The sequence below is a fragment of the Neopelma chrysocephalum genome, unplaced genomic scaffold (assembly GCF_003984885.1).
Source record: "Neopelma chrysocephalum unplaced genomic scaffold, ASM398488v2 Primary Assembly neopelma1_44, whole genome shotgun sequence".
Classification (NCBI taxonomy): Eukaryota; Metazoa; Chordata; class Aves; order Passeriformes; family Pipridae; genus Neopelma; species Neopelma chrysocephalum.
This window is the reverse complement of record NW_020897703.1, coordinates 2,059,339-2,082,409: the sequence shown is the minus strand read 5'-3', so window position 1 is coordinate 2,082,409 and position 23,071 is coordinate 2,059,339. Positions and strand designations below refer to the sequence as shown.

General features: G+C 41.4%; 1 protein-coding gene and 1 long non-coding RNA gene across 13 annotated transcripts in view; one reads left to right on the top strand and one right to left on the bottom strand.

The window, feature by feature from the left end:
* The window catches only part of LOC113965119 (von Willebrand factor C domain-containing protein 2-like), a 426,515-nt gene that overhangs the window by 133,630 nt on the left and 269,814 nt on the right, over nt 1–23,071 (bottom strand). For 11 of the 12 annotated variants that reach the window (XM_027678037.1, XM_027678035.1, XM_027678038.1 and 8 more), the window contains one exon: nt 18,526–18,652. In XM_027678037.1, coding sequence (XP_027533838.1) covers nt 18,526–18,652 — 127 coding nt within the window. Of the gene's footprint in view, nt 1–17,311; nt 17,452–18,525; nt 18,653–23,071 lie in introns of all 12 variants that reach the window. The other variant, XM_027678036.1, reaches the window with a different exon arrangement.
* On the top strand, nt 3,090–8,726 carry LOC113965127. The gene is made up of 2 exons (XR_003533449.1): nt 3,090–3,387; nt 8,387–8,726. It is a non-coding gene; the product is annotated as an uncharacterized LOC113965127 (long non-coding RNA).

The window sequence follows — 23,071 nt, the reverse complement described above, 5'->3', positions numbered from 1 at the left end:
AGGCCACCAATAGGTTACCATGGAATAATTTACTTACCTAAAACACAGCTAGCCACTGTTTACAGCAAAGAGAGTAAATGTTAGGTAAAAGCAATGAGGGATGGAAGTTCATGGCAAGTCTCTGCCAGGCCAGTATAATGTAATGGAAGTATAATGGGGAGTGTAATGTGTTTGTGCTGGGAAAGGCTGCTGCACTCTCTGAACGAGATACATACCATGAATTCACGTATTTCAGTTCTGCAGAAGCTGACAAGAAAAAAAAAATCCACTCATATTCTAAATCTGTAATTCAAAACCTGAAATCAAGTTCATATTTCTTTGAAGGGGCTAATTGAATTTGTTCCTTTTTTGACTTGACCTCATTTTATTTTGTATTTGCTGTGCCACTAAAGTTTATGTAAAGAATTTACACTTTGAAAATTAGAAGTTAGAACTCTTTTAGAGATTTTTTTTTGTTCTAATAATTCTAAAACAATTTACAGAAGTTCAATAGAGTAGGAAGAAGATTAGGCCACCAAATGAAAGAAATGCAAATGATCTTCAAAAGCTGGCCTCCCCCCATCTTATCTTTGAGAGTGGATAAATCCACTTTGATACTAGGATTTAATAAAAAGATCAAAAAAGTCCACATGCTTATATCTGATGTTATTCAGGTAATTTTGTTGTTGAAGCAGCTCTGAGGATGGAACCTACACCAGGGAATGTATATCTGCTGTTTCTCAGCAGTAAAACACTAGCTGTACATTTGCAGAACTCCTAGGACTGGGGGACACAGGGAAACACAAAGTCTGGAGCTCCTGAATATCTTTCTTTTTTTAAAAAATAAGTTTTATAATAAAAGAAGTTGACATACTGTAAACAGCAAACATCCTTACCACATGATCAGTTAGACATAAAATAACCTATACCTTAGGTTTAACAAGAGATGGTCTGAGGGATTCCAAATGAGGATGTAGGAGGGGAGAGAGAAACAAGAGACAAGACTATGAGCCACTCTGAGTCAAAGGTATATGCAAATAGCTTGCAACAATTTGTATTCATTACAGAATCAGAAGAGAACAAACTCATTTAATTTTATATGCTAAGTCCAGCATTTGTCTTGCAAATGTTCTAAGAGACCACACTGAAAACATTAATTGTATAGTTTCTTATAAAGGAAAGAGAGAGAACAAACAGGAAGAACATTCTTGAATGATAAAATATCTGAGGGATCTGGTGGGAATTCTTCACATAAGATGTATTCTTCTTTAGGGAACAGGTGTAGATGTAAACAGATGGGCTTATATAAGTAGAATTGGCAGCTCCACAGATAGCTGCTTACTGTTATATATGATTTTTCAGACTCACCAGGGTATTCAGGACCACTCTGCTTAATTATTCTTAACATTTTGCCCATTTCATATGCTCACAATATAATGGGCAAATATAAAAATAATTTAAGCAAACTGTTGTTTAAATCTCAATGGAAACAATACCTTTTATTCCAACAAATCACCTAAAGAGGGAACTGCCTATTTTATGAATGTTGGTCCATCTGTTCACAATAGCTCCTTTGGAAGTATTTGTTTTGCTTGGAAATATCCAAACTGATTACGTATGTGGCAGTAGATGGGCTGACGTGTGTTTGCTGCTTTTAAATCACTGAGGATAAAAAGGGGTTTTTACTTTTGTTGGGCTAGGACAACTGAAGACATGAAATGCTTGAATTCCAGACTAGAGCACCTCCCCTAAGGGGACAGGCTGAGAGAGCTGGGGCTGTTCAGCCTGGAAAAGAGAAGGCTGCATGGAGATCTAACAGCAGCCTTCCAGCACCTGAAGAGAACTATGTGGAAGCTGGAAACAGTCTTCATCAGGAACTGTACTGGTAGGACAAGGAGTAATGGGTAAAAACTGAAAGGTTGTAGGTTTAGATGAGATATTAGGAAGAAACTCTTCCTTATGAGGGTGGTGAGGCCCTGGCACAGGTTGCCCAGAGCTGTGGCTGCCCCATCCCTGCAAGTGTTCAAGGCCAGGCTGGAAGGAGCTTGGAGCAGCCTGGGCTAGTGGAAGGTGTCCCCATCCATGGCAGGGGGTGGAACAAGATGCTCTTTAAGTTTCCTTCCAACCCAAACCATTCTGTGATTCTGTGATTTTAGGTGTGTCTGTTCTGGAGAGGATGTACCGACAGGCATTGTGTTTCCATGAAGATGGCCACACTGCACTGGGGTGCAGTTCTCACCTCTCCTCCATTAATTATAAGAGAAGAACAAGTGAGGTTCTTCTCTCACTACAGAGAGGTCCAGTGCAGATCACTTCAAATTCAGGCACACAAGGTGCTCATAGCACAAGTGACAGAGCCACACTAGTAATGTGACCAGGATCACAATATCTACCATTTCACAACAGCAGGATCCTAATGGTCACTCTGCCACACCTTCACACAAAAAACAGCTTCACATCTAATGGAGTAATTCCTGGAAGTTAAACCTCCTCATCCAGCTTTTAGTACATGCTTCCAAAAAGCCCAAACAGATCGTGAATATGTGTGTTAAGAGCAAAACTGCAAAAGAGCCAAAGGACTGCAATCTGCACGTATTTGTACATAAAGTGAAGGTCAGATCTATGCTAATGGTGTGATTGTGCTCTCATCTCTTGAGCAACCCAGTCTGTATCATTTTGGATCCATTCCACCGAATTATTCAGACATTCCCCTCAGTACTACTCAAACAATAATTGCAGAGAACATCAGGACAAATCACAGAAGTGAACATCAAATGTAAGAACAGAAGAGCTTTTATAGCAGCAAAAGGAAAGGAACATCAGAAAACAAATGAGAAAGGAATGACAAGGAATTGTTATAAAATATGTACCAGAGTGCCTGCTTAGTGTAAGAGTTTGAATGGGCAGCCCCAGGAGCCCTCAGGCCAGCAGCACATGCAGACGAGAGTGAAACTATGACTCTCAGTGAAGCTGTGTTTGAAAACCACCCCAGAGCTGGGATGTCTGACCTAATGAACCACTAACAGCCAGAGCAGCCTGCTGCAGCACTCAGGGCGTACCTGCTCAGCTGGTCCCCTACAATGTCACAGAAAATGCCCTGCACAGAATGTATGGTGCCTGCTAGACAGAGGTTGGCTCAGGGGGATTACAGGAACAGCCACCCAGAGCACGTGGTATCGAGTAAGACAAAAGCCAAGAAGAAATCATCTTTGGACATTGGAGGCTCAGACTTCTCTTCCCTTGAAAGGACCAACACCAAGACTCAAGATAGCCCCTACCCTGGCCCACTAAGTCCTGGCTTGCCACAGAGAACCTGCTGCACAAGGTACAGGACACCATGGGGATGCTCAACACTGCCCACCAAACAACATCAGTCTTCTCTCCAAACATCAGATCCATACCTACCAGGTAAGACTTTGGGTGGTATTTCAGGAGAGCATCTTTTTTCTTTAGCTGAGGGGTTCTGAATGAGGTGATGCTTAATAATTTCTTTGGGGCTGGTTCTTCTTCTTGATTTCCTTTTCTGTTTCCTTTCCCTATGCTTTGCTCTGATGGCAGGGAAGAAGTGTTCATTGTACTCAGTAACCTTTTTTTCCCCGATTTTGTGTTTACTATGCCTGCAATATCCTATCAAGCATCAGAGTTGTCTACTAACTTACACAAACATGTCCTATAACAAATGTGTTAATTAATAAATAAAAATTGCCATCAATCACAATACCTGCATCATGAGGCTCAGCAGTCCCACATTCAAACACTCAGAAGCAGGAGCTGTAAGGGGAAGGCCATGAGTTTCTAAAGGCAGGTTGTTCACTCATTCCTGGCAATTGCAGCTGCTCAGGGAAGAAGGTGGAGGAGCCCTCTGAGCCACAGCGCTGAGCGAAGCCAGCACAGGCACAGACCTGCCCTCCCTGGGGTCTGACTCAGAGGGTTCAGCTGCCCAAACGGAGCCCATTATTTTGCTGGTCCATCAGCCAATGACTCCTTATTTTGCCAGTACCTAAACTTGGCTTGCAAGCACAGCTAAAATACTAATCATTAATTACAGTCACTGTTATAAAAGCCAATTATACTATCAGAGATATTCCCAGTGCCATTCAGGCTGACTGGCTACTGTATGGAACTGAAGGAAAAATAATACACAATAGAAAATAAAACCCCCTCAAATACTGGACCCCAGTGGAGAGGGCTAATTCCACTGATGTAAGGAAAGACCTGTTAAGCCACATACACATAATTGTATATTAGAGTTTTAAGCAGACAGCTGTGGCTGCAGTCTGGAACACAGAAAGGAATGAACCTGAATAAAAGGCTGTTACCAACTACTACTACTACAGTTCTGGCAAGGAAGCCAGGGAAGGCAATGAATTTAACAGACTATGCTTTAAGTTCCACTTTTTTTATGGAATGCACAATGAAATTCTCAAATTCAGTGAACCTTGCACTCCAAGGACAGCTTTAACAATTTAACTCCTGATCTCACCATCCAACTTTAATGTTACCATCCAACTTCAGATGCACATCCAGCTGAGCAACAAAACACCTTCTATTAAGTAGATGTACGTCTTCGGCTGAAGGAACTGCTGACTCATTCCTTTACTAGGAAGAGTCATCTATTCTTTTAAAGATGAGGTCTGGCAAAGAAAGCCAAGTGCCCCATATCCCAATAGCCTAAATCCCTCTTCTCTGTGATGGATTCCAAAGCCACCTGCGCATTATTCGACCATACCCAAGCAGCTGCAATCCCACGAGCCACCAGAACTGGGTGTCAGCAGAGAGCTGACAGCTTTTGTAACTCCCAAAACATATCCTGCACAGGCTGCGTTGGTTTCTTAAAAGGGAATAAAAGCCCAAAATCTTGGACTAAGGTGATTAAATACTTGCCAGAATCAGAGAGTATTCAAACAGGAGTTTTAGAAAACATTAAATATGAAACTAACTGAAATAATTACTGAAGTACAAGACCTACTGGTTTACGTGGTCCAAGGGGCAGAGGAATGGAAGGTGGAAAATGTTACAGCAACTTCTGAAAAGAGTCTGAGAAACTGCCAGCTGGTACCTCTGATTTCTTTACAGATGTAATAAACTCAGTTGTGTAATAAACAGATTTAGCTGATTCACAGAGAAATGTAACACCATAGTGAAGAGTTACCAGAGCTTTTACAGCAGGAAACCACAGATCAGAAATCTGCTCCAGGTCTGTGATGGTGCTGGGAAGCACAGGAGGAAGGGTGATGTGACTGACATGACATACTTGAACTGCCAGAAGTTTTGATGATCAAAGTTGGGAGGGGGAAAAAATGGAACCTTTCCAATAGGACACAGTCAGGAAAAATACAGGAACAGATTACTAGAAGAATGTGACATTTATTCTGGGACCTGTGCTAGTCAACATATAAATTATTTTACAGGATGTGAAGGTGAGCACTGATAGTATAAAATTATTCATGTTTTTCAAGACAACAGCACATTTCACAGACCCACTGAAGAATCTCAAGATGCTACTGGATTTAGTGGCAGATGAAACTGAATTCTGTGAAACATGAAATGGTTCAAATGAACAAAAGTATCCTTAATTATACAAATCCAATGATGGACAGTAAACTAGTCTTTGTCAGTCAGGAGAGAGATCTCACAGTCACCCTGTTTTCTTTGAAAACAGCTTGGTATAATGTCAAGATTTAAGATTTATTCGGGGGGGGAGGAGGAACCCGGAGAAGAAAATCAGGAAACCTCATTAGGCTTCCTTTTAAAACCATGATTTAAGCACATGTTAAATACATCATAGAGGACTTGTCCCCCTTCTCTGTTTCCAAAAGCATGCAGCCAAAATAAGACTTACAGAAGGGCGACAAATGAAGAAAGGTGAGGAATGGCTTATGCATCCAGGAGATTAAACAGACACAGACACTTCAGCTGTGGAAAGAGAGCAGGGGAAGATGTGCCAGCATGGAGAGGCTGAACAAGGAACAATTATTCACTAATTCCCACAGTATGAGAATCAAAATATATCACTAGGAGATTTAAAGCAAAGGCAGGGAAGTACTTCATCATAGCTATGGGATCTGTTGGAAATATAAAGAAGTTTCAAACCAAAAGATGAGGGAAGTTTAACAGACCCATGAACACCACAGTGCATGAGGTCCGCAGCTCTGGGAGTCCCCAGTCCACAGGGCACTGCAGGAGAGCAGCAGGGAAACCAGTGTTTTCCCTAAGCATCACCTCCTGCCCAGTGCCAGAGGTGGGTCTGGCACAAGAGACCTTTGTATGACCCAAAACACTGCGGTTCTGCTCTGCTGTGTTTCCTGGCAGGTTCCTGAGGTACTGCACACATATTCATCTACAATATAAAATACTGAAGGGGGAATGATGCTTGACATGACCCAACATTAAAGAACTCTCTGTCATCGCCACCCTCTTTGGCTTTATTCTAGAAGCGGGAAAAAAGAGGATATTTCCTTTTTTTCACTCAGTTTAGAGAGGAAAGACTAAAAGTAAGTGGACTCTAAAAATAAGTAGATTTTACTCTACTCCCCAAGAGCATGGGACACTCAGAGAGGTAGCAGCTCTACATAAAAGATATTTTCACAAGTTAAAAGACGGGCAAAGAAGTAAAGAAAGTTCATTCCACAGGGAAAAAACCCCAAACCAAACAAACAGCTCAAATATCCAAGTCAGGCTTGGGAGGCTGTTTACAGAATTTCTTTCCTTGCTTATTTTCCCATTCATCATCATGTACAGTATTTTGCCACAGAAAGAAAAAGGGAATTCAAATACTTTATTTAGTTGCCCAAAAGCGTCAGTACAAAAAATGTCTTTCTGCCCAGGAAATGACCATGGGCTTGCTGGTGGGAGCCTTTACAAAAGGAAAGGCAATATTTATGAGCAGTTTGAAGGTTTCCTAGTGAATATCCATCTGGACAAAGTGGATATGCAAGTTTTGCACTCTCTTTCTCTCTCCTAGGTCACTTATCTAATCCTAAAATTGCATCCAATTTTCTCTGAGGAATAGTTCTGCATAAGTTCAATGCCTCAAAGGCATCTAAATTAGGATTTTCTTGGTGGTGGAGCAGCCCTAAAAACAAATTAAAATCAGGCTTTCACGACAACGGGGATTTTGTCTCAGGCTCCCAGTTCACTTCGAAACAACAGGTTTGTTTTGTGCCCATGCAGGCCTGACAAAGAGGGGCTGGCACAGCCCACGGGAGGAGCAGTTGGCAGAATTTTTCCCTCTCAGCCAACACGCTGCCTTTCCGTGGACATGACCCACCAGTGCAGCCAGTCCTGACTGGCAGCAGCAGGGGGGAACTGCAGAGATGCCCTGGACTTTGTCTCTCTCACCTTCTTCCCCCTGGCCCTTGAAATGCAAGCAGGAGTCCTAGATTGGTCCATAAAAAATAACAAGCACTCCTAGGACATCTGTATGGAGATTATATTGTTAATCAATATATTTTGCATAGCCCCATGGATCACTCGTTATTGATGATTACGCATTTTAGCTCCTGTGACAATTTGTCAATAAAATAAAAATAAAAAAGGGCTAAGGACAGCATACTTTTAATTCAAAGATGATCTCTTTCTTGAGAAGAGATGCCACTTTCCAAGCTCTGAAAAGAACTAGCTCATGAATATATTTCATTTACCAAGTGGAAGAGCTGTTCAAAGAATCAAAACTTTCTTGGTAATCACAAAACAGGTAATCTGGAGGTGAATAATTTTCTTTTAGACTTTAGTTACTTTAAAAAACAAATATTAGAAAAATAGCAGGTTTGCAAAAAATATAAGTTTTGAGTTACTGAAAGTGAGTTACTCAAATTCAACATAGACTGGCATAGTTTTTACCTCCAAAAAGGGAAAAGCTAAATACTGGTTATGGATAGTTTTAAAGATTGGAGGGGTTTATATGAAACTGTCTGACACTTCATTTCCTACTTTCGATTCAAAATATGAACTTTTCTTCTTGAAAGGGAAAAGAGCAGTGGGTAAACCGACCAAATTATCTAAATTATCCTTAAGTTTGAAACAATGTACTTGAGATACTTAGGCAGTCACTCCAAAGCATCCAGTCCCTATGGACTCTGTCTCCTCTCTAAGTATGAGCTTCCCTTAAACAAAACCACCCAATTTCTTCTTTCATAAGCATATTTTCTACACTCCCAACTCAAGTCTGGATCATTCCACCAAGCTACAAGCTAGCTAATGACTCCTGATTCCAGATGGACATCCACCTCATTTCAACAGTGACAGAGACACAAATCGCTGTCCCCTTGCAGATTCCCGGCCCTATCCAGTCCTTGGCAGAGAACGCCACGGCCATTCCATCTCGCACCTTTAACACACACAGAGCACACACAAATCCTAGATCAGTAGCATAACTTATTTCAAAAATCCCTTTCTTTTATTTCAGGATATGAATGATGAATGCAGTATTGATCCATCCTGCACATGCAATACAGATGCTGTACTCAGAACACAAGGCCCGGAGAGCTGTCGATATTTAAGAGGAGCTTTCACGGAAGAAAGGCTGTGGTGACCTTCAGAGGTCCTTACTCTCTGACTGTCTGCAGGAATAAGTTAATCAGGAGATGAAGCTCTTGTATCTAAGCCAGGCTTGGGATGGGGCTGTGCAGTCTGAGTAAAAGAAAGGAGTTCTCATTCTATCACTGTAAATACATTCAAAGCGGGAATTTGCTAATTGCAGCACTCTGTGAGCTGGAATTAATATCAAAAATAAATATAAAATAGAACCCGTGGACCTGGTAAAGTTACAAAAGCAGTAAATGCTAGAGATGAGATGTTGAATACATTATTATTTTAAGACTTGTGCCTAGTTAAAATGATATTAGAAAAAAAGCCAACTTCTTGCAAACCATTTTAATTCAGTTTGTGGATAGCTGCCGGAGAATCAAAATTTTGATCAGTTATGCCTCACTTGGGATCCATAAAGCTCCAATTTTCAGCTTCTGTTAGTTTAATACAAGGATGGCAAAAATCATGTGGACATTCCCTTCATTTACTCTTGGAACAAACAATTTGCTCATCACCACGTTTTGGCTGACTGCCTGAACAGCTGAAACTGTTGCTTCTCCTTGAAGAATAACATTTAACCAGTCAGACAATAATCCAATCAACCTGGGGTCCTCAAAAAAACCCCGACCAGGTCAATATATTGCTCTAATGAGGTACAACCCTGGCCTCCAGAACATTGTTTTTATGCCGGGTGTATGCAGGCAAGTGAGATGGGAATATTTAGGACTACAGTATCTACTTGAAAAAGGCTGGCTCTATTAAATAGCTGTCCATCTCCTTGCACTCCAGGGAAGGAAGCATTCCTCTCTAACGAAGATGAAGGGAATATCAATGGGGCTAATCTCTTCAAAGTGCTCAGCGCTCAAAGCAATTGCCTGCAGTAGTACACAGTCCCCACCCTCATTAGCTCGGCAAACACAGCCAGAGACAAAACTATCTGCAACTAGGGCAAAAAATGTAAAAGAAGGGGGTTCCAAGCCACCTCCCTTTCCTTTCCAAATGACAAATATTTCATACATTTTAAATTATGTGTGTACTGAAAGTCATATTTTCAGAATCCCTTTTCTTTCCCTTCTAGCGTATTTAAATATTGTGGTGCTTCCTTGTATTGAAAAATGGTCATGACACACCAGAAACACTGCACAGCACAGCTCTTCTCCTGATCAACAAAGGGGGAAAATTCATTGCCAGCTTTTTCCCTTCGGCAAACTGCAACGGTCAGAAATAAGGAGTGTGATAGTTTCATGTCCCCGTGAAACAAGCAGACAAAATGATCTGTCAATCAGCTCATATTTGTGTACGTTCCAATCTACCCGCTGCCTCCAAATTAGGAAATTTTTATGGTCAGGAAAACAAATGTTGAGAATGAGAAAAAAATTACATAGAACAGCAGCGAGGGAAGGAGGGAGAATTACGAGAGAAGGAATTACTGTTGAGTAATGTAGTCTTCCAGCACATCCTTTTACTCCCATGCTGACCAGAGGAGCAATTAAGGATGGTCAACAGATGTTGTAAGCACTCCTCAGAGAAAGGGGGTCCACAGGGCAGCGTTGTCAATCTCACTTCCAAGCTAAGCAGCATGATCAGGACTGGAAAATAGGGCATGAGTTGTGTAAAGCAACTCAGAGCGCACCTGAATCTCTCCAGGGACTCCACTAATGGATTCATCAGTTCAAACACACAGGCTGGGCAGGCTCCCTGGGGACAGAACATCAATATTGGTGCAGTGTTGAAGAGCATACAGTTGGGGCAACAGCATTTGCTTATTGCAAAGCTCTGCCAAAGCAGTGATTTCAGCTTTGAGGTGCAAAGGACAAAACCTTTTTGCCAGTGTGGCTGAGGTGAACCAGCCCTCTATTTCCTCTACCCAAGGTATTGATTTTGAAAATCTTTTGCCTGTATTAAAAAAAAAAAAAAGGTCAACAAATGGTGGACCTGGAAGTTTATCTCCCCCAGATCAGTTTAAAGTAGAGATGCACATTCAGACATGGACCAAACACATATCATGGACTTTAAAGAAAAGTTTTATAAGGGATACTCAAGTTTGGATTAAAGAGAAAGAGAAAGAGAGAGATAGACAAGACAAAAGAGAAATGGAGACTCACGACTGCTTTCAGTTTGCCAGTATAAAGCAAAAGGCCTAATTTTGGTACTTAGCCCTACCACATTTTGGAAGGAAGGAAGAAGAGGGTTTTTTTCCTGACTGGTGCTTGGCCAGTATCTGCAGAGACAGAGGAGGCACACACAGCTCACATGCACAGCACTGACACAGCACTTGGAGATGAGCTGAAGCCAAGAAGAAAGTGAAGACAAACTGAAAGTGCTGATCACCAAATAATAAATAGCAAACTAAGATATGCAGGTGGCTGCATTTGTGCTCATTAAGCAAAATCTCTGAGAATGTGGATCAATTATATTTAAAAGAACAGACCATGTGAATCCTTAGTTTATATGGAGAAGTTGTGTAAGGATGCAGTGAAAACACACAGGTCTTGGAGTGCTGAACCCATAGCAAATCAAAGGGTTCTGATGGGAGAGACATTAAACAATTCCTGATGAGAGAAAGGAGAGGAACAAGTGATGTACAAGATTGTGGCTTATGCTTTACGAATTGACTTGAGAAAAGCCTGAATGAGAAGCAAAGCAGACAGCAAAATAAGTCTCAATTCTCAAGGTAAAGAGCAAATGCTTCAAAGGAATTGGAAAGATGTGTTCCAAACCCACAGCTGGATCACCTTGCCACCCTGCTAGGAGGAGTTACAGCACTGTAGCAAGTCCAAAACGACTAATAACCAGAACTGGGAGTTTTCTGAGCTGTGTGTAAAAAACCAAGTGCCAGGACAAATCCAAAGAATTACATCTATTTCAGTCTATCTATATATGAAGTTCTCTTTGCATATTGAGCATCAGTTTGCAGAGTTTACTACAGCTACACGAGTGCCCAACCAATGCATCCAAGTGGTTCGTACCTGAGCACCCAATTCCCTTGTGCATGAACGCCCCCAGCTCATGCCTGGCTGCCCCATCAGCTCATGCACCGACACCCAATTAATTTACACAAAGCCCCCAATTAATGTCCATCCACTGATACACACCTGTGGCCCGGGGGCGACCTGCAGGGAAGCAGTGAGAGCCTGGAGCAGAGGGGATGAGTGAGAGGGAGCAGGAGGAGTGTCACACAGAAGGCTCTGCACACACAACCCCAACCTCCCGCATCACCCGTTACTGCACCAAAGGAATGGGGATAATGGGGTGCAGCCTGCAGCAAAAATAGGGCAGGCAGAGACTAGGAAGGGGGAAGGAGAGAGGTTTGGCTTATGCAGAGACTGGGAAAGGGGAGAAAAAGCATTTATTTAAACAGTTGTTTAATTCTTCATGTTTTCTCTTTTGTCAAAACCCAGAATCAGTGATCAGAAGTTTGTGTTAATTGGCAATAACTTCAATCAAGTGAAAATTACCCAAGTCGAGACTGTATTGCCTGTGACAGCACATACATAGTCAGAACTGAGGCAGGGACTCAGGCACTGAACCACAAGGGGAAAAGCACCCTAATCAATTGATGTTATCAAGTAATCTGCCTTGGAGATTAAAGAACACAGAGCAATAAAGTGCTGTAATGAAAAAAGCTTTTTAGTCAGAAATGGGGGTCACAAAGAAAACACACACATTAATGTCAGCAAATAATTGCTCTATATGGGCAAAATCAGATGCCTCTAAAAAGATTACTGGTAAATTCTGTACTAGAGGATTTTTCTCCCATCGTGCATGACTTTATCTGTAATCAAGAGGGAGACAAATACAAAAAGCAAGCTTCAGAAACTGCAAAACAAGTGGGAAAGAGTAAAGATCTTGTCTTACTCCAGTTCTCTTTATATGTGGACACAGTCACCTCCTGGGATCTGAAAGGTGCAGGTGTGTCCCCTGCCAATTCAGCCACCAATTACAAACCCCACTGTACAGCTTCCCAGCAATGAAGAGCTTCTTCCATCCTAGAAAACTCCCCACCCTACCAAGATGAAGCTTTATCTCCTCAGTGCCACTTAAATGGTACCAATTTAAGGTATCAGAAAAAGGTTTGCCTGTAGGTAGCCAACCCGAATCCAAAGGATAATTCCTCCAGTCTGGAGGAACATTTCTTTAAAGACATTCAGAAAGACTGGCCTGGCTACAGTGAAATAGAGAGAAGGAGTTTGGAGATAATACTTTCTAGGTAAGTTCAGGCTGTAGGGGAGGGACAAGAGTCCTTACAGAAAATCAGCGTCCTCTCAGAATGCCCCCAGCATTCTCAGAAGAGAGAGAAACGGAGCAACGGAGACAGAGAAGAAGAGGAACAGAGAAGAGAAACAGAGAAACAGAGAAAGCAAGAAACAGGGAAACAGAAAGAAAGCAAGAGGAGAAAGAAAGAAGAAAAAGAAAGAGAAAAAGAGAGAGAAGAAGAAAAGAAAGAGAGAGAAAGAGAAGAAGAGAAAGAAGGAAAAGAAAAGAAAGAAGAGAGAAAGAGAGAAGAAGAGAGAGAAAAAGAGAAGGAAGGAAGGGAGGAAGGAAAAGAGAAGGAAGGAAGGGAGGAAGGAAGGAAGGAAGGAAAAGAAGGGAGGAAGGAAGGAAAGATGGAAGAAAGGTTTTTATGTCATAAAGAAAAGAATTAACAAAGAATTCAGTATACATGCTGCAAAGTCCCTACCGGGGGAAAAAGATACTAAAAAGACTAAAAGTGTGGACTTAATTAGCATAGAAAGCAAGAAATTAATAACCAATAAGAGGTAGGATACTAACAAATGAAAGAGAATTATGTAATTAAGGACCAATGAACATTAATGTCTTTTGTCTGTCAAAAATGTATAAATAGGTGAAAAAGTGGTGTCTGTATGGAGGCAGGATTTTGGTCAGCCACATACACACCCCAGCACTCTGAATAAAAGCAATGCCTTGCTTTCTAACACTAAAACCACGGCATTAGAGAGTTTTATTTATCCCAACAATTTCAGAGGATTTGGCAACAAGGATGTTGAAGACCCTCGTGAGGTCTCCCCTGAGTCTCCTCCAGGCTGAACAGACCAAGTGCCCTCAGCTGCTCCTCACACGGTTCCCCTGCAGACCCTTCCCCATCCTCGTGCTCCTCCTTTGGATGCTGTGTAATACTTTAGTCCCTGCGGGGCCCTCTGCCCTCCAGGGAGTCGACAGCTCCTCCCAGTTTAGGGGCACCAGCAAACTTAGTATTCCTTTGGGATCTGTTCTACTAGTCAAGTTTAAGGATTTTTTCTTGACTTAGGGGAATTCAGCGCAGTTGTCCAAGAGCAAATATCACAATCCACCCTCACTGGGAACAAAGCAAACAATTCTCATGGCGGGTTTTGTAAGTCTTGCCAGGGGTTCCATATCAGGAACTGGTTTCTGTGCTTCAGTATTTTGCAGTATTCACAAATGCACCTGGGACAGTCACTAATGGAGCACCCAAGAGGTCAATACTGGGGACAAAACACCATTTAATGTCCTGTGAATGATACTGGAAAATATTCCTGCCTATTCCTGAATATTATACCATTATTTAGTGTGGGGGTGGTTGTTTTAAATTATCTTTTGATCATTCTTCATATCAACATAAGCTATCCTGTAAACTGAGGCAGGAGGAAAGAAGTTGAAATCAGAACATTTTATGGTCTTAAGCTGTGCCAGGGGAGGTTTAGGTTAGATATTAGGAAGAAATTCTTTACAGAGAGGGTAATCAGACATTGGAATGGGCTGCCCAGGGAAGTGGTGGATTCTCCGTCCCTGGAGGTTTTTAAGATGAGACTGGATGTGGCATCAGTGCCATGGTCTGGGAACCACGGCGGGGTTGGATCAAGGGTTGGACTTGATGATCTCGGAGGTCCCTTCCAACCCAGCTGATTCTATGATTCTATGAATTAACCAAAAATGTGAAGGGAAGAAGAAGAAAAGACAGACACCTGGCTCTGTCACCTCAACATAATCTTGTTTTTGCAGCCAGTATACCAACAAAAACTGAGGACATCAAAGAGAAAATGGAGTGGGCACTGCATGATCAATTTGCAAGGACTATGTTTGCCAGTTCTGTTCTGAGCACACAAATTGTTGCCAGACAAGGAATCTGAAAACTGGGATTTTGGAACTTTACCTGCTGACTCAGTATCAGCAGGAATTCCGACCACTTGACGTTTAATGTCCATATCCCCGTCCCTCAGGACGTCTGTGTGGATCACTTGTGGCTTTGATATTATCAGTAATAGCAAGTGTAGATATTGGAAATGCTTCAGCAATGGCATCCCAGAAAATCCTGTCAATAATTCTGTGTTCAGTAAAGGGTGGGTAATACGGAGAAACAAATTCTTTAGAGCACTATTTAGCACCCAAACCAGCTCCAGAGGAAGAGCAAACAACTGGCACCCATTGGAGTGGTGGCTGTCTTGTGGTGACGTCATCTGATGTCATGTGACATCAAAGCAAATTAAGTTTGCTTTAGATAGCAACACGCAACAGTTGCCCTGACCCCAGCATGGCTGACAGTGGCACCATCTGTTCACTGTCAGTGTGTCTTCTGCATCCCCAGTATTTGTCTCCTAAAATAAACCACTTTTATCACAAAATAATCTTGATCCTGCCATTTCTCAACTTTCACACTCATTTGCAACTTTTATTTTTCTTTTAATATCCTTTTCCCTGGAATAAAACAGTTGCCTATAGCCCTTGGAGATGGCCAGAGGCATGGTAAGGCTATTTATTCCTGCTGAGAGCAACAAGGCCCAGCCTGGATGGAAGCAGGTTAAATGATAACACCTCCCTGTACCTCTAGATCTTAAAATAAATAGATTTTATTTATTTAAATAAAGCGGTACCTTTTTCCAAATATTATTTGGTTTCCCTTGGCCTTATTGTAACTCTCTTGCTTTTTGGATTGTTGCTGTGAAGTGGGGTTTGTTTGGTTGGTTTGTTTTAATGTGCTATGATGATAAATAAATATATCATAGCATATTAAATGGAACCTTCTAGAGCTCGTCTTACATATGCAACGCTGTGTTGTGATTAATCATATTTACATTTTCAAAACAGCAACTGGAAACAAAAGGTGATTACAAGAGGGCATTTAAGGGATTCATGAGAGAATATATGCACATGGAGATACTGGTTAAACTGCATATGAAAAAATAAAAGGAAATTCAGTTTAAAAATTAGCTACATTGTGGATCATCTTGCACAGTAACCACTGTCAGTCCTCTCTCTGAGACCATTCACGGCGCACAGAATTCAAGGGACATGTTCTTTGTATATAATATCAGAATAATTTCTGTTATTAAGCACTGTAGTGAAAAGCATTACCCCCAGTGGGCTGAGTCAAGGCAGCTCCATCACCACCTCTCACTGAAATACCACCAGCTTGTTTCAGAAAGACTGAGGCAAAGCAGAAAAGCCACATGAAGTGCAGTTGTAATTAATTATGTAGTTCATTTCTCCTCATTCACAAATATGGGATTTGGAAAAGTCCACCTCTAAGCTGAGCTAAAGAAAAGCTAAGGCAGAGTGCAACTGAAGCAGAAAGATTTATACACAACTTTTTCCACTAACTTATTTCAGTTCTGAGTGTGAAACGACTCAGAAGAAAGAAAACTGTTCTATGGTCAGGCATCTGTGCCATGAATAGCACTCAGATCACTCAAGGTAGCAAGGGCCATCCCCAACAATGCTGTCAGGAGAGCCCCAGTAACTTATAAACTCCTCCTTGGTACTGGCTCCTCGTGAAGCACCTCCCACCCCGTGCATGTCATACTGACAAAGATAATACCAGTTAAAAACAAAAGGTAAGATGTGCTTGTCTGCATTGCATTTGCAACAATAATGACTTGAAAACAATACAAAGGAAAACCAAACAAAATTCTTCCATTAGGTGGGGCCTTACTATCTCCGACCTCAATCTCATTTGCTGATACTGCCCAACTTTTCATAAACCCCTTCTATCATTATTAGCTCTCATTTAAATAATTATTGGGCAGAAGAAAAGACCTGCTCAACCATGGCTCTCTAATCTGGTAATTAAATCCACCTGTAAGATGCTGAACAATTTGTGTCTGTGACTATTAATGCACTCAAGTATTTTACACTGGTGGTGTAACACCACCCAGAGAGACTGAGGGATACAGCTGGAAATTCAGCCATGCTTTGATAAGGAAAATCCGCCCAAGCTGCTCCACAGACAGAGATCCTGAATGAGGCAGATGTCCCACTCCCCAGCTGTTAAACACAGGATATATTCTCCCATCACCATTTATTTCTGGAGTATTCTGGCTGTTTGACTTATTTTGACATGCTTTTTAGTTAACTCCACCCAAATGACAGACAGAAGAGTTTAGATTGATCAAACCCATGAATGACTGTTTAGACAAACACTGCAGGAACCTGCTGGATCATTTTACCCAGTGCTTTGCTGTCGAAGACAAGCACCATTCAACTTCTAATTGATGTACCAAAGGCCATTTTAGGATTTAGGCTCACTTTGATTCAGTTGGCTTGGCAACTCCAGCGTTAGCCAAAAAAAGCAGTCTGTGTGTATGGACAGTGCCTGGGATGGGTCGCTCACCCTCTGTCCCTGCTCAGGTGACACGGGGACTATCCCTCTTACAGCAAGAGCCTTAGCCAGGTATTTTCCTATCTTTATAGCTGGGATTGCATCCTGTTGCATTCTGCTTCTCTGCCATCATCCACCCTGATCTGAAATCTCTGTTGTGTGCTTAGTCCTGCAGAGAAAACTTTGGATTTTATCCAAATGATGGAAAAAAGTGCCCATTCAGATTACCTGAAGCCGATAACCTTTCTATTGGAAAGTTCCCATCTGGCCAGAAATATTGCAAATGTGTTTTTCAGGGATGCGGTTCCTTTGCGAATGAGCCAACATTATACTCCAGAAACAAAAATGGAAAACTTCTTCACATCCTCCTGAACAAGAAATGAGCTCTCATTCCAAATTACACACATAAATACAAGAGTGGTTAAACTTGTCTTTGGGAAACTGTCCAAAAATGGACAGTTTAAATGTCAATGCATTTTTACTCCCTTGGAAATGAAAATACCTTATTTAATGATACAGCAGAGAGATCTGTGAAATCACTATACAAATAATCTAGAATTTGATGGCAAGGTTTTCTGCCAAGTGACTCAATATATTGACATTATGTGTTCCACAGTATGTGGGTCATTATGGCAGAATATCATACTATTATTTTTCTTTAATGCTTCCTTAATTATCTCTCAAAGCTTTATATTTTATGAACATACAATGCAAATGTATACTTTTTTCCAATATACCTATATATTTTACATTATATATTATTATAGTATATCATATCATGTTGTACTACCTTTGAGCAAAACGATTTCCTAAGCTAAGATCTAATTCTGTGCTGCAACACGAATGTTTGTCTGTGCTTTGGAAGGGAAGATTAATACTGGTTTTAAAACAAACTGTTTTCAGAACAGCCCCTCTTCAAATGAAAAAGCATGCTCACTCACAATATTGCTGACATGGTAATACACGGTTGATGATGAAAAATAACTGGTTAATTCAGTTCTTTGTGCCTAGTAAGCAGTCCTGTCAACACAATGAAGTTCTGAGGCAATTGTTAGAGGACTTAGTAAGATTGGTTATGAAATGCAACTACAGAATTAGCAAATAAAAGAACAAACAGTAATGGACAATAAACATCACTAGAACACAGGTAATCTCGCTGAGCTTTTTACCTCCGTTGGTCAGTTCTGTATTCTAGGTAATATTTTTGTAACTAGTTGTACTTTTTGTTATTGCACATTTTCATTTTATATGAATGGAGTCTGATTTGGCTGTTTAGTCCACAGAAAACAAATGTATTGATCATTGGCACAACCGGGCAATTCTTCCTAAAAATTAACACATCTACGCTGCTTCACACGTGCTATCTGGCTTCAGAACCAGAAAGGGAGGAGAGAGATTTCAAAACAAACCCTTAGGTAGAAAAGGTTGTTTTAGAATCCTACCAGAGTGATCGAAGGCGACCTGGTTGGCAGGATGTGGGCCTGCGTCGATGGATAAAACAGGGACCAACTTCCGCATGTCCCAGAGCTTCATCACACCAGAGGAGTCACAGGAAGCGATTGTATCCCCCTGTCAACGATGGAAACAAAATCAAGGCATTGCTTTTGTACTTCTGCCAAGAAGAAAGCCTACAACACAGGGCTGGACACCCACTGATGCCAGACACATCAGCTGTAAGTACTGAAATAAATGGAAGTTATTATATATGAGGTTATCACAGCCTCTTTACAGCTCCATTGCCTTGTATAGCAACAACCACAAATGACTCCTAAAGAGACCAGTTCAGGAGAAACTATCAGTAAAAAAAGAGAAAATAGGTCATCTTGAATTCTGATACCAGTGTCCCCTAAGAACATGTCTTATCATTCCCTTTCTTCTCACAGGAATGGCCCTTTAGCCATGCTTTTAAATTTGTGTACTCGTGTTTTCCATGTGAAGCACAAGATGGGAGCAGAACAGACACCCCTTCCTTGCTGTACATTCCATAGCCACGCTAAGGGCAGGGCAATCATTCCAGGGAGCCAGAAGCACACAAGGACTACACAAGGAAAGACAGCAGGACCATGTTTCCCATGTTTCTGTTCAATATTAATTAAAACAAAAACCAACCATCCAAATCCCCTTAAAGATGTATTTTGAATATGTGGCAAAAATCAAAGAAGGTGGGGTAAAGGATGCCCAAATATAACTTTGTCTAGCTAATTTCTGCCACCAAAACAGAAAGAACGCCCAGCTACCCATTTAGAAACATTTACTTTTCATTTTAACCTCCTAAATAAAGATTCAACATCCCCAAAGCAGCTCAGCTGGTGTGCACTCACAGTTATCAAAGTCAATGTCTTTTCCCATTTTTGCAAGAGTGTTAAGATTAGATTAAAGGATATTGTTTGGAAAGAGAATCACAACAGTATGCAACTGAGAATCAGGTCAAATATGGGACAGTTACTGCATCCGTGATTTATTTTTTTTATTCAGCTATTTTTTACATCTTTTACATAAATAATACCTGCGAGAAATGTGTGGAGTTTTCTAGCAAACAGAGGATTTAAGATCTTAAAATATCCATCGACTTCTCAAGTAGAAAGTAATGGTCTGCAAAACACTATCCTGGTGTAAGTATAATGAAATCTTTAGGTTCATTTGGAGGAGATCTAAATATCAGAACTCCATTCTGGCTTGTTACAGACTAATACAGAGGTAACACTGAGAAACAAAGTAATCATTGCTTGGAGATTTCAGCAGCCTGCAAGGTGTGCTCTCAGCACTTGCTGTTTTGCAAAAAAAAGCTCAGTAACTATAATTACACCCCACGTCAAGGTAGTGGTGCTGAGCATCACAGCCCTGTTTAACTATCTCACCAGCTGTACCCATCTAATTCCCCCTTGTTTCACCTGCCTGCTTCCATTAAGTTCAGCCTATACAAAGGATGAGGTCAAGAATGCCCTTGGGGAAACAAACAATAAAAAACCCCAAAATACAACAACTACACTCCAAATTGTTGCATGGCTTGAATTGGATCTCAAGAAAGCAAACTTTTAACAAGAGAAAAAAAAAAGCACCATCATGGATATGCAACTGGAAGAGTTGTCAAATCTACTGCCTTCCTCTTACAAGCAATGCTTCCAGAGACTACCCAGTCTCTTACTCTTACTAGCAGTATTTTCATACCCTTGCTGTGATAAATGTAGTAAATTCCACATTAGCAGCAGTTCCCCCATCCACCTTGTGCCGCTGATCTAGAACCTGCCTGTCCTTGCATTTATAAAGCTTTCAGCCCATAAATATAAAATGGGTATAAAAGTACTTGTTCATATGCAATCTATATCCTTTAGGTTAAATACAAGTGGGTTTTTGCAGAAAAACTCCTCCCTTCTTCCCTGTCCCTGATGCATTACAATTAATGTGTCATTCACATCCCCCTTGGATACTGTTTTCTGGGATAAACACCTGAAGCTCTTCCTTCTCTCTTCCCCACCCTTCCCAGATAGCATGGAGTCTGGATTAACTACGCATGTACCCATTGCTGATGTTTATAAAGCGACTCCTGCAAACCTGATCACCAATTTTGGAATTATCTGACTTTCAGAGAGGTTAAAGATGCCCATCTCAGCTGCACAGAGGTGTCAGTAGAGATGGCACACAGCAGTAATTCCAAACTGGGAGCTTGGAACACACACGATCCAGTGGGATATCTCTTTTCCTTAGGTCATGACCTATCCTGCCAGTAAAGGGAAGAGGAGCTGAGTGTGTGTGCAGAAAGATCCCTCCATTCCCCAGAGTAAATACTCAGTTTCTGGACCAGCTCTCCACACCTCCCCATCCTCTCTTTTCACTTCCTTCTGCAAAGATTACATCCATCACCATCAGCAGTCCACTAAGGAAATCACCAGTAACCCTTATACCCATTATTTCATATGGTCTAATGTGACTTTGACATATTCTTGCATTTACTCCTGATTTTCTATCCATAGAGGCATTTTAACAAATACCTTCGCAGGGGATGGTGTGTGTTTTGGTTTGGTTTCAAACTTGTCTTGTATGTGTCTTCAAACTTGTTTTGTATGTATCCACTGCACTTCAGTTCAATAAATGCTGCTTAATTACAGCGTTGGTAGCTCAGCAATTTTGACCTAGATCAATGGAGAGCCCACCCGGGTAAGACTGCACATAATCTACTCAGGGTAGTTCCAGAAGACACTCCAGTGGGTGCTCTGTGACTCCTCCTTTTGTCATCAACAGTTGTGCCCATGGATTTTCAATATGACATTTCTCTCTTAAGTAACAGCACAGTCCAGCTAATAGATCATAACAGCCCTGAGAATGTTCCCTGGAACAGATATTATGCAAACATTGATCAGAGACAGCCCCTGCTCCAAAGTGACTGCAACTGCAGCACTGACTCTGACCTTCTCACTGACTCCAACTGGGGATCGTTACTAGTGGCATAATTATGAGGAAAACAATCTGATTTACTTTTATTACAGGGCCTTCCTTCTATTAATTAATCCTGCTACAGTAGCTGGCACACCACAAGAGAATACCCATACCCCACACTCTTTCAATCCTGCCACCCTATTGTCTGCCATGTTTATTTTCTCCCATTTTTACTACACATCTCTAAGGTAAACAAACCTCCCCTCCTGCAGGAATTTCCACAATCCAGTCATTTGTAGGTTCCAGGTACACTGGACCACCCAAACTGATAATTTAGGCTCTCTTTCACAAGGGGATTTGTGGCCTCACCAGAAAGGATGAGCCCCCTGGCCCTTGCAGGTACTGTTTGAACAGAAGCAGTGCTGGAGAACCCGGGCCTGGGAGCATCATCCCGGTGTGACAGGTACTGTGTAAACAAGCTAGAGAAGATGGTCCTGCTCCAGAGGGCTCACACACTATCTTAGTGGCACAGATTAATCAGCTCTTGCTGTCAAAAGTCTGCAGGCTTTTTAACAATTTCCTCTAGGATGCCTGGTATAAACAAACTGTGCATAAAATGCAACACCCAGCAGCACATTTTGCCTGATTTCTGTGAAAAGACAGCACACCTCACCTGCCAACAGATGTAAGGAAACAGGGTTCTGATGGCAACATCTCAACGTGTGCAGATAGGTATTTGATGAGCCTCAACATACTCTGTCCACAGGCTTATTACTAAATGCATTAATTATTACTGATCCCAAGGCAGCTGCTACACTAAAAACATCCCATAATGATTTTGTTAGTGAGCTGGCTATTACACTTCACCACTTCTTCGCTTGATGCCAGCTCTGTTCCATACTTTATCTAAGTCAAGGGAGCTAGAGATGTGGGATAACAACTTCTCAATAGGAAGAAAAAAACCAGGAATGTAACCAAGCTGAAAGATTATTTGGAGCTACATGCCATTCAAAGAAAATGAAAAGGATAAGTCATATGTTAAATGAACTCATTTCCATCTGGCCATGGGCCATTTTCAAAAGCTTTAAGGCAGAATCACTTTGAATTCTCCTATGAGCTTTTGGCTTTTTCAACCCTGTTAGTTATTCTTTTAGTTATTCATGGAAGAGCCCTCTGCCTTGGTCATGGTTTTCTTTTTTATGATGTCTTTTTGATGCCATGTTTTACTCAACAGCAGGGTGGACCATAAGGGCTTGACTGATTTCCTACATGCAAAAGGAGGAGACAATGAGCTGCAAGGAGAGTATGTGCAAAAGCAGATTCCTGTTGTACTGATTTCCATTTACACTACATTTGCTGCGGCTGCAGCCCGGCTCCATTACCTCCTCTAATCAGAGAGCTTGTAGAATGATTCCATAAAACTGGTCAGACTTGCTGCCTAGTCTATAGAATCAACTTGGTACTTACTGTTTTTTGTGTGCACACTGAAGTAATTAAAGAATTTATACAAGGATTCAATTAGTTTGCATTCACTGCTGGCCCTGTTCCAGGCTCTACTTAAAGGACTTTGCAAGTCCTTTAATTGCCTTCACAGTTCCACCCTCCACTCTTTAC